This window comes from Narcine bancroftii, chromosome 5 (genome assembly GCF_036971445.1).
Source record: "Narcine bancroftii isolate sNarBan1 chromosome 5, sNarBan1.hap1, whole genome shotgun sequence".
Taxonomy (NCBI): Eukaryota; Metazoa; Chordata; class Chondrichthyes; order Torpediniformes; family Narcinidae; genus Narcine; species Narcine bancroftii.
This window is the reverse complement of record NC_091473.1, coordinates 186140390-186156974: the sequence shown is the minus strand read 5'-3', so window position 1 is coordinate 186156974 and position 16585 is coordinate 186140390. Positions and strand designations below refer to the sequence as shown.

At 49.7% G+C, this 16585-nt stretch overlaps 1 protein-coding gene across 7 annotated transcripts in view; it reads left to right on the top strand.

The window, feature by feature from the left end:
• The window catches only part of ubap2l (ubiquitin associated protein 2-like), a 131467-nt gene that overhangs the window by 81851 nt on the left and 33031 nt on the right, over positions 1 to 16585 (top strand). For 6 of the 7 annotated variants that reach the window (XM_069940160.1, XM_069940164.1, XM_069940165.1 and 3 more), the window contains 7 exons: positions 1989 to 2041; positions 3302 to 3376; positions 8061 to 8146; positions 9022 to 9193; positions 10743 to 10941; positions 12630 to 12877; positions 13444 to 13616. In XM_069940160.1, coding sequence (XP_069796261.1) covers positions 1989 to 2041; positions 3302 to 3376; positions 8061 to 8146; positions 9022 to 9193; positions 10743 to 10941; positions 12630 to 12877; positions 13444 to 13616 — 1006 coding nt within the window. The remainder of the gene's footprint in view (positions 1 to 1988; positions 2042 to 3301; positions 3377 to 8060; positions 8147 to 9021; positions 9194 to 10742; positions 10942 to 12629; positions 12878 to 13443; positions 13617 to 16585) is intronic. The other variant, XM_069940163.1, reaches the window with a different exon arrangement.

Here is a 16585-nt window from a genome sequence, read left to right as displayed (position 1 = left end):
CTACCTCTTGCCCCATTCCGGTTCAAGTCCTGCCTCTTGCTCCATTCTGGTTCAAGTCCTGCCTCTTGCCCCATTCCGGTTCGAGTCCTGCCTCTTGCCCCATTCCGGTTCGAGTCCTGCCTCTTGCGCCATTCCGGTTCACCTCCTGCCTCTTGCTCCATTCCAGTTCACCTCCTGCCTCTTGCCCCATTCCAGTTCACCTCCTGCCTCTTACCTCATTCTGATTCACGTCCCGCCTCCTGCCCCATTCCGGTTCACCTCCTGCCAGCTCTTCGCCCCTACTCTGTTCACCTTGTACAGGCTCCTTGCACCACACCCCATTGGCACCATTTCCTACCCTTACCTAAATAGACCCTAAGATGATGGGTGATGTGGGTGAGACAATGGAAGGCCTCTTCCCGTTGGGCTCCCATTGTCTCTGTTTTCATTCAGGAGATGCCAGTATTAAGCCCCAACCTAGGTCTCCTCCCAAGTGAATTTGGGGCACCTGAATAATGTCCAGGTTTTGGGACGAAGGGTTGGGTGTTTCCACACTGCCCCTTGATCTGCTTGTTGCTAGAAGCGGAATGGCTGGGAAATAAATGGTGGTTTCACCCACAAGGTCTGTGACTCTTCCACCCTCTCCCTGCCCTTGGGCATAAAATTCACTGGTTTAAGGTCATAAGATATAGGAACAGAAATAGGCCATTCAGCCCATCAAGTCTGCCCAGTCATTCAACCATTTTCCCACTCAGCCACACTACCTGGCCTTCTCTCCATAACCTTAGATGCCTTGGCCAACTAAGAACCTATCAGCCTCTGCATTAAACACACTCAATGACTTAGTCTCCACTGCCTGTGGCAACAAATTCCACAGATTTATCACCCTCTGGTTGAAGAAATTCCTCCAGCTCTCGGTTCTAAGCAGACGCCCTTCAATCCTGAAATTGTGCTTTCTTGTCCAAGACACCAGGTGAACCCCCTTGCCAGACACTGTGGGAAGCAACTTTTCAGCATCTACGTCCATGCCTTTCAACATTCAAAATATTTCAATGTGATCCCCCATCGTTCTCCTAAATTCCGAGTACAGGCCAAGAGTCGTCAAATGCTCCTCATGTGATAACCCTTTCATTCCTGGAATCATCCTTGTGCACCTCCTCTGAACTCTCTCCAACGTCAGTACATCTTTTCATTAACGAGGAGCCCAGAACTGCTCACAATATTCTCACCAGTGCCTCTTAAAGCCTCAACATCACATCCCTGCTCTTGTATTCTGTTCCTCTTGAATGAACACCAGTATTGCATTTGCCACCTTCACCACTGTCTCAACCTGTAAATTTACCTTTAGGCCACCCTGCACAAGGACTTGGGTCCCTTTGCATCTGGTGGGTATTTTCAATTTTCTCCTCGTTTAAAAAAATAGTCTGCCTGTTTATTTTGTTTTCTACCCAAGTGCACATGCCAACATTATATTTCATTTGCCAATTCTCTGCCCATTCTCTTAATCTGTCTAAATCCTTTAGCCTCTATGTTCCCTCTACACGACCTGTTCCTCCATCTACTTTATTCTGGGATGGACCGTGACCATCAAAGTCCCAAGTAGTGCTCCATTTTTTGTCAACGTTGGGATTTTCATGTATCATCTCCTTCTTCCCCAACCCCCCCCCCCCCCACCCTAATGGATGATTTTGTTCTTGACTACCTACCTAACCCTGACTCCCACACCCCCCCTCCCCCCCACCCAAAAAAAAGCCTTGGCAAACCCAATCTGCCAATGTCTGATGTGGAGCAGTTTAGAGGCTGCAGTCAGGTTGGAGAACCTTGCAGATGTGGCAGAGCATTTAATCTGCTATCTTCTCCCCTCCCGCATCTGCTAACTTTGGCAACGCAAACTCCTCAGGGTCTCTGTGTTCTCCCCCCCCACAACCAGTCCGAGCCTGCGAGGTCCCTGAAGCTTGGCGGTGAGGTCCTACCCCTGTAAAGAAATACTAAAGCTCTTTTAATTGTAGGTGCTTGGCGGACGACAGCGGAGGAGTGGGGTACAGATGACTGGAGTGAAGATGTAGGTATTTAAACTCTCCTGGGGTGCTTGTAGCCTGAATTGACGCACCCCAAGAATTCCTTGTGTGTGCAGTTTAAAATGTTGTTGGTGTGATTTCCCCCTGAGTTTGACTAAGAGTCACAATGCATCTGATGCACTTTAACCCTTTGAAAGTGGGCCCCTGCACCCCTATCTCTCCTGGCTGGAACTCCCTCCCTCCCCAGCTCTGGGACATTTGGACCAGTATCAAATAAAATGATAGATGCCCTGGGCCAGCACTCCCATCACCACAAAGTGCAGGCATGGACAGCCGTCCTCTGGCAGGAAGTTGCTGGCTAGTCCCAAAACATTGCTCACCTTTTTGCTTCCTGTGGCTCTTGTGTGGCCTGCTGTTTCTCCATCATCCCTATTTTCCTCCATTATTTCCCCATCTGTGTGTATGTCCCTGAGGTTTAGCAGGGTAGGGGTCGGTGGATACCCAACAACTCAGTGCATGCTCCATAGTAGTTGCCACAGCTCCTTTGGCAAGAAGCCAGCACCCTGTGGGGATTTGTACAAACCGGACACTTCGCATACCTGCAGAGATGTCCGTCTCCTGTCTTTGAGGAGGTGCCTGGTTTTTAATTTTTTTCCAGTGGGGAGGGGGGAAGTGTGGAGAATTTTGTTCTCATTCTGCTTCCCCATCTCTCTGGTGGGGAGGTTGAGCCGAAATCCCGTGCGACAAGGATCCACTCTTTGGGGGGGTGGAGGGGGAAAAACCTGGTCTGTGTGGGGGACCCCAGAGGTGGCTGGAACTGTCCGCTTGGAGACTGGAGGGGGTGGTCAGTAGCCTGCGGGGGTGGGGGGGGAATCTTCCGTTGTGGCGTCGTGTGTTTTCCGTCCTCCAATTGCTTCCGTTTTGGCGGCTTGGCTTTAATTTCCGCAGCTACGTTTTCACCCCTTTTACTTTTTCCTGTTTACCTGCTAGCGGCCGCTGTAAGTGGAGAAACCTTTGGTCACCAGCTGACGTCAGGAGGCTGCCTGTTGCTGGCTGAGAAGACCTGGGGGTGTGGGGCGACCGGCCATGACATGCCTGGTATCGCCTTTAGTTTGGGTTCCCCCTACCCCTCCATCTCCTCTCCACATCCCCCCCACCCCACCCCAACCCTTCAAGTTGCGTGTGGCTTTGTTCTTTTATTTTAGAAAATGTTTTGAATGCCACAATAAAATAAAACCAAATCTGTTTGTGCGGTCTCCGAAATCGGTAGCGTCCTGACACCTGTAGTTTCCCCTATATTTCAGTCAGCACCAGGCACCACTTTCCTGACTCCTGATGACAAAAGGAAACCTCCCAAAGCAGTCAATGGCTGCTATCAGGTAAGACCAACTTCTCATCTCTCACTGTCTCTCTTTTAAGTAAGTTCGTTCTTGAAGTTTGTTCCCCCCACCCTTAGACGGATAGCAACATCCACCAGTATTTTAATGATATCATACTGTGTCAAACATCTGGGTGCTCCGGTTTCCTCCCATCCTCCATACCGTGGGGGGGGGTGGGGGGCAGGTTGGAATTGTGCAGCGTAGGGCAAAAAGACTTGTTACTGTGCTGCATGTCTGTTAATTTTAAAAAAAATTAAATATTCCTGCTTTCTCCCGATTTAAAAAATAAAATTCCCCCCCTTGGTCCCATTTAGCCCCAAGGGCCACATGTTGAATTTATCTTAAAAGGGTGAGCCTTGACAATTTTCTGTGGCCAGGAGTTCCATAAGGCAGCATCTCTCTGAGTGAAGATGTTTTCCCTATTCTCAGTCCTAAATGGTATGATTTTCTCCCCCACCCCCTTTTTGTTCTGGGATTTCCCCACTCTTGCCCCTCTTCCCACAATATACTGCAGTGAACCTTTCTAATCCCCTCGAAGAACGGTAAAGGTAATGGGTCACTGCGCTGTAATAGCAATGCGTTTGGATCTGGTACTATCTTTAAGGAGTTTGCACATTCTCCCCATGCCTGCGTGGGTTCCCTGAGGGTGCTCTGGTTTCCTCCCATTCTCCAGAAGCGTACAGGGGGTTTGGTAGGTTAATAGGGTGTTTTTGGGCAGTGCAGGCCGGACAGCCTGTTTAGGTCTCTAAACTAAAAATTTACCACTCTGCCATTGAGATTCGAGCCCCCCCCCCCCCCCCACCCCCCCACTAGAGCAGAGATGTCATATCCTTTTCCTCTTTTGAAATTATTTACAGACCCTGAATCTCGCGTCATAATGCCTGGACGCATTCTTGTTTCCACCGAAAGCTGATGTTTGAGGCATTGCTCAGGACATTGAACGTAGAATGCCACAGCGTAGTCCAGGCCCTTCGGCCCTTGATGTTGTGCTGACCTATATATTCCTACCAAAAAAAATCCCAAAACCTTTCCTCCATTTTTCTTTCCTCCATGTGCTTGTCTAAGTCTCTTAAATGCTCCTGTTTTCCAGCCTCCACCACCAGCCCTGGCAAGGCGTTCCAGGCCCCCACAACTCTCTGTGTGGAAAAAACTTCAGTCCTGATGTCTCCCCAAAACTTTGCTCCCTTCATTTTGTTCAGATCCCTTCTGATGTTTGCTACTCCTGCCTTGGCGGAAAGGCGCTGGCTGTCCACCCTATCTATGCCTCTCAGAATTTTGTAGGCCTCTATTTAAATAGTCACCCTAATGGTTTTGCAGTGGTGCCTCTATGGTCCTGGAACCTCCCTGGTTCTGAGCCTGTTCCTCCTTCATTCCTCCTGTCCATCAAGCAGAAAGAACATCGCTCCCTCCTCCGGCCTGACCTTGGTCCAATATTCCTCCGTTTAACTGCTCCGCTAATTATCCCTCCGACCACTCTTGTGCGGAGTGTAAGAGTTGAGGTGTCATGTGCTACTGTTCGGAAAGCCGTGGTTAGGCTGCAATTGGAGCATTTTCAGTTCTGGCTGCTCCTCTCTAGCAAGGAGTGAATGATGTTTGCCCGGATCGGACAGGTTAGGCTTGCCTTCCATGGAGCGCAAGTCCTAATCTTTTTTCCCTCACGGCAGAGGTATCCATAACGAGAAGGGCTTGGTTTTAAGGTGGGGGGTGGGTAGGAGAAGGAGATTTAAAGAGTATGAGGGGTTAGGGGAAATGACTACGTTTAAGAGTTCAAGCAAGATGCTAAAATGGGAAAGGCAGGGGAGGAGGTGGTCCTCGTGGGACTAGTGTGGATTGGCAAGCAGGTAGTCACAGAAGGGCCTGTTTTTGTGCAGTGTGGCTCCCTGATGATTCAACTGTCGCTACTTTCCCAAAGTGCCAGGACTGCACTCTCGCTTTCTTTCTCTCGGCCTTGGCTTGCGAAGCCTGGAGTCCCCTTATCCACAAGGCAGGAGCCGAAATAGGCCATTCAGCCCATCGGGACTGCTCTGCCATGCAATCACGAGCTGATCCATTCTCCAACTCGGCCCCGCTGCCCGGCCTTCTCCTCATGACCTTTGATACCCTGGCTAACCCAGAACCTATCAATTTCTGTCTTAAATACACCCAATAACTTGAACCCCACAGCCACCTGTGGCAACAAATTCCACAGATTTACTAACCTCTAGCTGAAGAAATTCCTCTGTTGGGTGGATGCCCTTCTTGTCCTGGACATTCCCACCATGGGAAGCAACCTTTCTACATCTACTCCGTCCACATCTTTCAACCTTCAAATGTTTAATGAGACCACCTTCCCCACCCCACCTCATTCTCCTAAATTCCAACATAATTCCAGCCAAGAGCTGTCAAACACTCCTCATATAACCCTTTCATTCCTGGAATCAACTTGGTGTGACAACAAAATCCACAGATTCACCGCCCTCTGACTCTCTCTGCATCTCTGTTCTAAGTGGACTCCTTTCGATCCTGAAGTTGTTCTCTCTGTCCAAAAGAAAAGTAACAGGCCGACTCTGAGAGTTAAACTTGGAAGAGCAACTGCAAAAGAGTAGAGGTTCAAAGGTGGGTGGCGAATATCCAAAATCACACGAGGGACTGTTCAGACGACCTGGGTGAGGAATGAGCATTGGAAACTGGACCATGGGGTGGGCTGGAGTTGTCCCATTCCAATATCCACCTGGAGGATAGAGATGGTGAATTGGCCGAATATGAGAGCACAGTTGGTTGCAGAAACCTAGAGACTACAAACGGATTGGGTGGGGGGGGCGGGGAGCTCAGCACCAAGGCTCTCCCTCCTGGATTTCTTCTGGGGTGTTTGGTTATTCCTGACGAAGCTACTGGGGCTTTGTCTCACTCTGCATTTCTGATGGAGAGCAGTTTCCGGGGATTGGCACGTAGAACGCCACAGCGTAGTCCAGGCCCTTCGGCCCTTGATGTTGTGCTGACCTATATATTCCTACCAAAAAAAACCCAAAACCTTTCCTCCATTTTTCTTTCCTCCATGTGCTTGTCTAAGAGTCTCTTAAATGCTCCTGTTCTCCAGCCTCCACCACCAGCTTGGTTTGTGCAGTGTCAAGGTTGGGTGTAAATAAAAAGGTTTGTGAGCAAAAAACACAAATGCACATCTCTCTCTGGCCCCCTCTCTCCAAGACACCCTCAACCCCTCCCTGCAGCACCTCCCCCCGCCTCCTCTCTCCCCCACCCCAGGCTCCCCCCTCCTTTTCTCTCTCTCTTTCCCCCACACTGGCTCTTTCTCCCTCTCCCCCCCTCTCTTTTTCTCCCCCCTGGCTCCTCTCCATCTCTCACCCCCCCCCACCACAGCTGCTCCTCTCTATCTCCTCTCCCCCCTCTCTCTCCCCCATCTTCTTTCCCTCTCCCCTCAGCTCCTCTCCCTTTCTCTCCACCCCCCCCAATCTCGGCTTCTCTCCCCCCCGGCTCCTCCCCCCCCTTCCTACCCCGTAATCATTCTTATATCTATGCCTGTCTTAAGATTCTATTAAATGCTCCTCAAGTTTCAGGCTCTTGCAACTGTCTACAAAATAAATAGATAGAACTCACCACTGATACCTCCTTGAAATTTTCCTCCTTATTTGCAGTCATTTTGCAGAAACTGAAACATGTTGCATAGAAGAGGCCATTGAGCCCAGCATGCCCATGCCAGCCAATTACTTCCACTTCCCAACTATTGGTCATGAACCGTTTTGAGATACTTCACGAATACAATGCTCCTTCCTTCACTCTTTTAAGCTAGTGAGTTCCAGCACTCCCTATGACACCCTGGGTGGGAATAAGATAGCTGTCCTGCCTTAAATCAATGCTTCTTAGTTATTTCCCAAAATTGTTTGATCCCCTCTATCGAGACCTGATCTTGATTGCAAACGGTGTGACATCAGGCCTGGCTCCCTCTCCTCTCGATGTTCTCCCAACAGCATCCCCTGCTTCCCCCTCCAGTTCTCTTAGCTCCTTGCACCACAGATGATTCTAATTTCTGAAGGCTGTCAGTGAGAGGGAGTGTTCTCTCACCCTCGAGGTCATCACAGAAAGACGTGTCCTCCCCCCAGCCTTCTTCACTGTGTACCTCAGCAGTTTGCAACCAGCTGAACATTCACCTGGAGCAGTGTGCCACGTGCTGGGGAGGAGAGAGCCGAGTTGCCTGTACTCGCACTTAAACCTTGCAAATCCAGCTTGCTTTTTTGCACGACACCATTGGGCTTCTCTTTCCAGGGCCAGGGTGGTTTATTGCACCACAGATTTCAGTCCATTAGATTTTAATTTTAAATTTTTTTAACTTTCAACACAATGGAAGACAATTCTGGCCATTGAGGCCAGTGCCTCCCAATTAACCTACATCACCGTACCGGTGGAAACCCATGCAGACACGGGGAGAACTCCTTACGGATAGCGTAGGATTCAACCCGGGGTCACTGGCACTGTAATAGGGTTCTGCCGCCAACATTGGTGGCACCTCCTGACCCATGATTTTCAGTGCAATTTAGTTTATTTACTCTGTGTTGGCGGGAATTTATTTTGGGGAGGTGTTGAGGAAACCTGCGGGTCAGACATGTAACTGGTTTAAGTTGATCTTCCCAACCCCTCTCCTGATCTTTGTTTAAATAAAAGGGGGAAAAAAAAAATCTGTTCTCTTCTTCAGCTGTCCGAGACCAAGATTTTTACTGCTTCCAACGTTGGGCCCCTGCCTTCGGCCAACGAGACTGTGACAATCACAGCAGGTCAGAGGTATGTGTTGCTGTGCATGTCCGAAAAGATGCCCTCCCCACCACTTGCAGCCTCTCAGAATCCCAGCTGCCATTATACGTAGCCCCCCCTCCCGACAGGGTTGTGTTGGAGGGTCAATATCGGCACCAGCTCATGCAGGCTTCAGCCTTGTGGGCAATGCATCTGTCAACTAGAAGTTATGTGTGGGGTGAACCATTCCTCCTCCCCCTTTGGAGGATGGAATTGGTGAAAACCTCTCTGCCCAGTGAAGCAGCAGAGGCAGCTTTGTTAATTGTGAAGAATTGGGCCTTCTGGCTAGTAACTGGGAGCTGGGATCGAGCCAAATCAGCCAAGATCTCGTTGAATGGTGGGGTGTTCACAGGATTTCGGAGCATATGTTGACCCATTGGCCCACCTCCACCATTCTGATCATGAACTTGTCCGTCTCCCCACTCAGCTTCTCTCCACATAACCCGTGATACTCTGACAAATCAAATACCTGCCAATCTCAGCCTTATATGCACCCAATGGCCTGGTTTCCTCAGCCACTGACTCTCAACCCTCTGACTATATATTCCGCTTCTCTGATGAGTCGGAAGAGGAAACCTCTTCTCCACCCTTCCACGAGTTTAAAAAAAAAACCCCAAAGATTTTGGGCTCAGAAGGAGGCCATTCCCCCACTGATTCCATGCTGCTCGCCACAATCCCACAGTCACACTCCCGTCTCCTCAGGAAGCAGCGGGTTCTGTGGGCAAGAATGATCCCTCTGCCTGTGCTCCCCCACCTCCAAGTTCTCGATCCCCTTTCCTCGATGCCGGGGATCACTCAGGATGGTGGGGGGGGGGGAATTTACCGGAAAATGGGTGCCTGACTCACGTTTCCACTTTCCTCCGCAGGATCGACCTGGCGGTGTTGCTGGGCAAGCAGCCTTCCTCGTCGGAGAATGAGCCAACTCCCCTGGACAGCTCTGCCTCGCCGACCCTCTCCCAGCCTCTGGTGTTCAACAATTCGAAGCAGCACCCCGTGCCTCAGCCATCTCCCCCTGCCTCCTTCCCTCAGCACAACATGGTAAGTGCGGCGCAGCGGCCATGAGCTCTCTTCCCAAAAAAAAGATTCAAGTGTGATAAAGTTGTGTAAGACATTGGAGCATTGTTGTCAGTTTTGGTCATCGAACTACAGGAAAGATCTCAAGATAGAAGATTTACTAGGTTTTCAAGAACTGAGTTGCAGGGAAAGTTTAAACAGGTTAGGACTTTATTCCCTGAAGAGTAGAAGCATGAGGGGAGATTTGATAGTTATTTAAAATTATGAGGGGGATGGACAGAGTAAATATAGGATGGCTTTTTCCACTGAGTGTAGGTGAGATACAAACCAGAGTGAAAGGGGAAAAGTTCAGGGATAACTTCTTCACACAGAGAGTGGTGGGAGTGTGGAACGAGCTGCCAGCTGAAGTGATGAACACGGGCTCAATTTTAATATTTAAGAATAATTTGGACAGGTACGTGAATGGGAGGAGTATGGAGGGCTATGGACATCCTGGTAAATCTCCTCGACACCCTCTCCAAACCTTCCACATCCTTCCTGTAATGAGGTGACCAGAACTGAACACTATATTCTTTTTCAATTTTTTTTATTAGCTTCATCAAATAAATACATAGGTACGTGACAATAAAATATTAACAAACCTTGTATATAGTAGAACTCTGATTATCCAAAATGGTCGGGACCGGGCCTATTTCGGATAAACGTTTTTTTTTTCAGAGAACTGGTCATTTTTTTAAAAGCAGCCCAGTAGCAGCAGCAAATCACTTGTAACTGTGTTTAAACAACAACAAACAGCAAGAGAAGGCTTTTTGAGCATTAAAATAATATTTAATCCTCACCAAAAAAAAATGCTGGCCACCGCCGATCAATGACACTACCCCACGGATGCTCCACTTGTGCCGGGAGTCTGAGGATCCCGCTACTATCTGGCAGCTCGATGTCCCCGGTCAGTTCAGCTCCGAAAAAATTTCAGATCATTGAAGATTTCTGATTTGTTTTGAATATCCTTGTTGCTCCGAAATTTAAAAAAAATTTGGATAAACGAGGATGTTGGAGAATCCGATTTCAGTTAATCGGAGTTTAACTGCAGTAAAACAAATGGTTTTGTAGCCTATGTTACATTAAAAAGGGAAAAAAAAACACAAACTAATTATCAACACTATATTCTAAGTGTGGTTTAGTGCAATTCCTTACAGACAGCCATGGATTGAAAAATAGGTCGCTGGTGCTGTAATAACATTGAGCTGACAGTTAAACTAACTGTCTTGAATTGGGCCTTTATATATTTATTATCTCTTTTTCTGTCTTCTGCTGCCTTCCGGCAGTTTAATTTATTCTACTGTTGTACCTGTGCACTGCAGTGCGTCAGAATGTCTGCATTGTACTTATGTGTATGACAATAAACTCCCAATCTTGCAGTTCCGGGGCTTGGTGCTGAGATGGGACTTGGCTGCAGGAAGTTGACATTGAATGGGCTGAGTGTCTGTGCTGTGAATTTCCCCCCTCCCCAGCGTGTCTTGACATTTGGCAAGTTTTTATTTTTTGCATCCTCCCCCACTCCTCTCGTCTCCAGGTCAGCATGCTGAGTAAGAACTTTGGTGAAGTCGGGGAAGCTAAGGGAAGCAACAGCGCCGGATCCCAGCTCCTGGAACAGCTGAAGACCGCTCAGGCCCTGGCGCAGTTGGCGGCCCAGCACACTCAGCCCAGCAGTAACTCTGCCCCCTCCTGGGACGTGGGGCCCACGTCGCAACCCTCCGTTCTTGGCCACTTTGGTAAGCAGCACATTCTGGGTGGTGGGGGTGCTGACACCACCCCCTCTTTCCCATCCCGCAGATGCTACTCGGCCAGCCGGGTACCTCTGACCAATGGCATTTGGCTTCCACTCCCTGTGCCAGTATCTCTATCATTTGGGATGGCCTCGGCCGATCGGCGCCCCATGTGGCTGCAGCACATTTCCTCTCGAGAATCTATGGTCTCTGGGTTGCCTATCTCAAGTGGTGGGGGCTAAACGGGCAGGCGGTGGGGTTTTGCCTGTGACCTTTTTCCACATCAAGCTGCTTCTGGCCCATTTTCCACTTCTGTCACCGCTGTTCCACCTGCTTAGTACCTAACTTTATATTATGGCACTGCACGTTGGATTGGCTGGCCTAGATAGCACACAGAATAAATCTTCTTGCTGCATTTGTGTGCACGTGAACAACAAAAAGTTCAATTCTTGAATACCTTGAAGAACACAATTCAACCGCCGCTGATTGGCTTGGGGGTTGCAAGGAGTTTGGGGGTGTGGTGGTGATCAGCACGGAACTGGATCTTCAGCCCATCTCCATTAAGTTGCAATTCAAGGCCAGACCCATTTGCCCATGTCTTGGTCCATGCTCCTTCTGAGCCGCTCCTTACCATTTGTCTGTCCCAGGTATCTTTTGAACCCCCTTCTGTAGCTTCCTTTGAGAGCTCGTTCAATGTATCTGACCATCCTCTGGGTGGAGCAAAGGTGCCCCTGAAATCTCTCTCAAATTTCTCCCCTCTCACCTCAAGCTGGACTGTCTCGAGAGACCATCCAGCCAAGAGTGAAGGAACCAGCCCTGCGAACCAGCTTACCCTTGCCAACTGAGTAGGTGTTCTGTGCTGGAACCATTTACCTTCATTTGTTTCCTATCCTTCTCAATTCCTCTTGTCCACGAATCCATTTGAGGTAAACAGGAATGTCAACGGACACTAGGGTTGTAATGCAATGCTAGCAGGTCACACAACGTGTGCAGGACACAAGGGGTAACTGATGTTTTGGACCTGGGGTAGAGGAGAGGAAGGGGTGGGGTGGGGTGGGGGGGGAGCACAAGCTAACAAGAGGTCACATGTTTATGGGTGGGCATAAAAGCGGAGGTGATCTGAGGGAGGGGATCATTTTCTGAAGAGAGGGAGGGGGGGGTGGGGAGCTGGCGGAAAGTAAGAGGGAGTTAGAAAAGGAGAAACGGGATCACATTATGGATGGTGGAAATTGCGGAGGATGGATAATGTGTTAGAGGCCACTGATGACAATGGGAGTCTGGTTCTTGTTGCGTCTTGGGGCTCAGGCCAGATGTGCAGGAAATGGAGGAGATGTGGGTGAGGGCCGTTTCCTCCAGCTCCCAACCCCTTCCCTCTCCATTCAGAAGGCTACCTCCAATACCTATCCCCTCAGCTTTTTTCTCTTGTCCCTGTATCCACCTATGACCTCTGGCCTTCCCTCCTGACCCCCACCCCACCATTTTATTTGGACACCCTACTGCGTTTTGCCCCCACTTTGAAGAGCTCAAGCCTGAATCGCTGAATCGAGGAGAATCTCCATGCTTAAACCTCCGCCTGGCCAAGCCAGTATCGCAGTCCTAGGTAGGGTGACGCAGGGGGCCGTCGCTGTTTCCCCTCCCTCTCGTCGCAGCAGCTGTACTGATCCGCATGTGTGTTTCTCTCTCCCTCTCTCCAGAGATGAAAAGCCAAACCGAGTCGTCCGTTCATGCTCCCTTCGGGCAGCGCCAGTCCTACTCCAACTCCAGAATGATGGAAGTCTTCATCCCTGGCAAACAGCCGGCAGCATCTTCAAACTCACCTCTGCCAAACAAAGCCGGCGGCACCCAAGTGTCGCCTGGCCCCTCGGAGAACCAGTCCTCCAGTCCCCAACCGGCGCAGCAGAAGCTGAAGCCACAGAAGAAGAAAGCTTCTATTTCCTCCAAGGTAGAGCATTCACAGACCAATGTCTCCCTCCTTTCCCCTCGGTCACGAGTGGGGTGGGGGAACTTGCCCCAATTGAGTGTTCATGATCACCACCGCTCGATCTCCTTAATGAAGATTCACAGGAAGTGGTCCTAACTCATCTTACCCCAACCCCCTCTTGCTTGCCTCTCCTCTGTGATCCATCCCAGCCGACACCCCTAGGGAGTTGTGCCCAGTGAGGTGCTCCCAGCTATCGTTGGGGGTGGGGGGCATCCCTGGCAGGGATGGATGGCGTCCCCCGTGGGTTGCATTGCAGGGGGCTACCCCATGGGGCGCGGAGATTGGTTTATTGAGTGTCTTCAGAAACACAGTCTTTCCTTTTTTACAGCTAACAGTGAGCCTCCTCTCTTCCTTCAGTTAGAAAAATCCCGCAAGCACTTCAGTGTTCTGCTGGGCAGACAGAGTGTGCTGCGCATTCGACAGCACACTTCCAGAAGGGCTGTTAAGAGTGCCTGATGGTGAACATGTTCCACATCTAACCCATTTTTCCATCTTTCTACACCCCCCCCCCCACCCCATTTTTCTAGATCCCATCTTCTGCTGTGGAAATGCCTGCTTCTGCCGACCTGCCAGGATTAAACCTGCAGTTTGGGGCTTTGCAGTTCGGGTCAGAGCCCATGTTGTCAGAGTACGAGTCGACCCCGACCACCAGCGTGCCCGTGAACCAATCCCAAAGCAGCCTCTACACCAGTGCTGTAAGGTAAAGGCAGAACCGCTGGATTCTCTTCTCTTCCCCACCCCCTCCAAGCCCACCCACTAAACTGAAGGAACAGAGTGACAGGTGATTTCTAGATGTCAGCATTTATTGCCCCTTGGAAATGCGCAGACCTTTCCTTGAAGGCTGCTTCTTGACCTGGTATTTTTATTCAGAAATACAGCCAGTGTAACAGGACCTTCTGGCCCATGATCCAAGTGCACCAATTGACCCAACCCCGAACCTCTTCGGAGAATTGGGGGAAACCAGGAAACCCACGGGGAGAATGTTCAAAGTTCTTATGGACAGTGCCAGATTCAAACCTGGGCCTCAGGTGTGTAATAGCATTGTGCAAACTGTGACACTTTGTGTGGTGTAATGTGATCCACTTTATTGTCATTATTCTGGTGTACCAGGCCAATGAAACATGATCAGCATCAACACATACCAAAAAACCCCACACAATAAACCATATACAATAAGACTGCAATATTCGAAGATAAATTATTTTAAAAAATGACTGATTCTGTAATAGGTGCAGTGCCACTCAGTGCCGTGAATTGGTATTTTACGTTATCACTGCTTCACGACAAAAGCTCTTTTTAAGTCTGGTAGGTTTTGAGCAAAGGCTCCTATAACATCTATCCAATGGTAGGAGAGTAAAGAGTTTGTGGTGAAAGTGTGCGGCATCTTTAATGATATTCCTCGCCCTGTCCAAACAAACCGTCCCCATAAATAGATTTGAAGAGAGGCAATTGCATTCCAACAATCCATTGGGCCGTTTTCACTCCCTGCTGGAGTGCCTTCCGATCTTGTGCAGCAAAATTCCTGCACTGTATGTCAGCAAGCTCTCAATAGTACATCCATAGAAATCCAGGACGGATTCTAGGCCGGAGATGTAACTTCCTCATGGAGAGGAGTAATATTTAGTCAATGCGCAAAAGTGTCTCACAGTGTCCAGAGGAGGGAAAGATGTGTAACTAATGTTTTGGACTTGAGCCCCTCATCAAGGTAAGAGGAAAGAGTAAGCAGGTGTCTGAATAACGATGTGGGGAGAAGGAAGATGGGGCAAGGGTGCGGCACAGATCAACAGCCAGAGGGGGACATGGAGAGTAAGGCAGGAGAGAAAAGCTGAGAAATGATTGGGGGAAGGCGGATGGCTCTGAATGCAGAGCTTGAAGGAAAGGAGACACTGGGATGGGAGAAAGAGATGGGAAGAGGAGGTGGGGGGGTAATAATGGAAACTGGAGAAGTCGATGTTAATGCCATCCGGTTGGAGGTTGCCCAGACAGAAGATGGGGGGTGGGGGGTGTTCCTCCAACCTGTATGTCTGCTAGTGGATGAGACCAAAGACAGAGATGTCAGCACGGGAACGGGGCTGAGAATTGAAATGGGTGGTCATTAGGAGATTGCTGCTATTTACAGCGGACAGAGCAAGGCGCTCAATGAAGCCATCTTCTGGTCTGTGTGAGTTGAATGTGATGGGACCAGATTTGTCCAGTGAAGGAGGGCAAACAACAGGTTGCTGCAATTAAGGAAGCGGTTGTGTCCCAGATGGATGGAATGGTCCATTTGATGCCCCAAGATCAAGATTAAGCTTCCTTTATTGTCATGTTTGCACAAAATGTCCTTCTGCCTGCTGTAAGGCAAAAAGAGTCACTATTAGCATTGCTCGACGCCCTTACAATAAGAGGGAGAGCGAAGTAAAAGAGTCCATTCAGAGTCACTGAGTGTCCGTGGCTTTGACTCCAGCAGCCTCTGCAGCTGCATCGACTCCTGTCAACTCAAGCTTCAGATCCAAACTTCTGACCCGATCTGAAAGTTTTCAGTGCCCAAGGCCCTTTGGGAGCTCCTCTTTCCCTTGGCACCCTCTCGCCCGGTTCTCGTGAGCCAGTCCCTAGCAGCCCACAGCCTGCGTGGGTCCCTCTGCCGCTGAGCCCTTCACTACTCTGCTCCTGTGTTCACCATCCTGTAGGGTTGTCTCCTCTTCAGTGTGGGGTGCTCTCTGTGGTTATGGTGCCCTGCGCCGGTCTCCTGCTCCCCCAGAGTTTCAGTTAATGCTTCAGAATCAAGATTATTCAGCTCTCTGAACAGAGAGGGAAGAGGGAAAGAAATGGAGACTAGGGGTTGGGGAGCTAAGGGAAACTGGATGTGGATGTTAATATTATCTGGTTGGAGAGTGCCTAGATGGAATAATCAGTGTTGTTACTCCAATTTGCGGGTGGCCTCAGTTTGGCAGTGCATAGGGCTTACGACAGATATATTGGTGTGGGAGTGGGGAACGGAATGGAAATGGGAGGTTGCAGCAGGCTGAGTCAGGGGGCTCTGTTTGTGTGCAGTCTCTCCAATGGAGAGGAGACCACAATGGGAGCACAGGATGCAGTAGACGACCCCTGCAGATTCACAAGAGAAGTATTGCTTTGCTTGGAAGGACTGTCCGGGACCCGAGCGGTGGCGAGGGTGGAGGTGTGGGTGCTAGTGCAGTCTGACACGATTAACCTCGTAGTTTAACTGTCACAGCTCCGACGACCCAGGTTCCGGTGCTGTCCATGAGGAGACACTACCCGCGTCTGCGTGTGTTTCCTCAGGGTGTTCCGGTTTCCTCCTCCCAACAAAGATTTATTATTGAATATTTATTTTCTTATTCGAGTTTGCTTGCACAGCCTATCTTGAGTAGAATTTTTTTTTGTACTACCGATAAGTCGAAATTCTGAACTTTGAAATGTCCTTGGCCATCAGTGAGGTAGCTCATATTTGACCTGTTGGAAAAGCAAATTGTGCAGAGGATACAGAGTCTGCAGAGAGATAAAGACAGGTTACGTGAGTGAGTGGGCAAGGGACTGGCAGCCGGAGGGCAATGTTGGCGGTCAGAATATTATTTAAATGGCAGGCCATTGCAGCATGCTGGTGTGCAGAAGGTCTTGGGAGGGCTTGTGCATGAATTGCGAAAGATTGGTTTGCTGGCACAGCAGGCT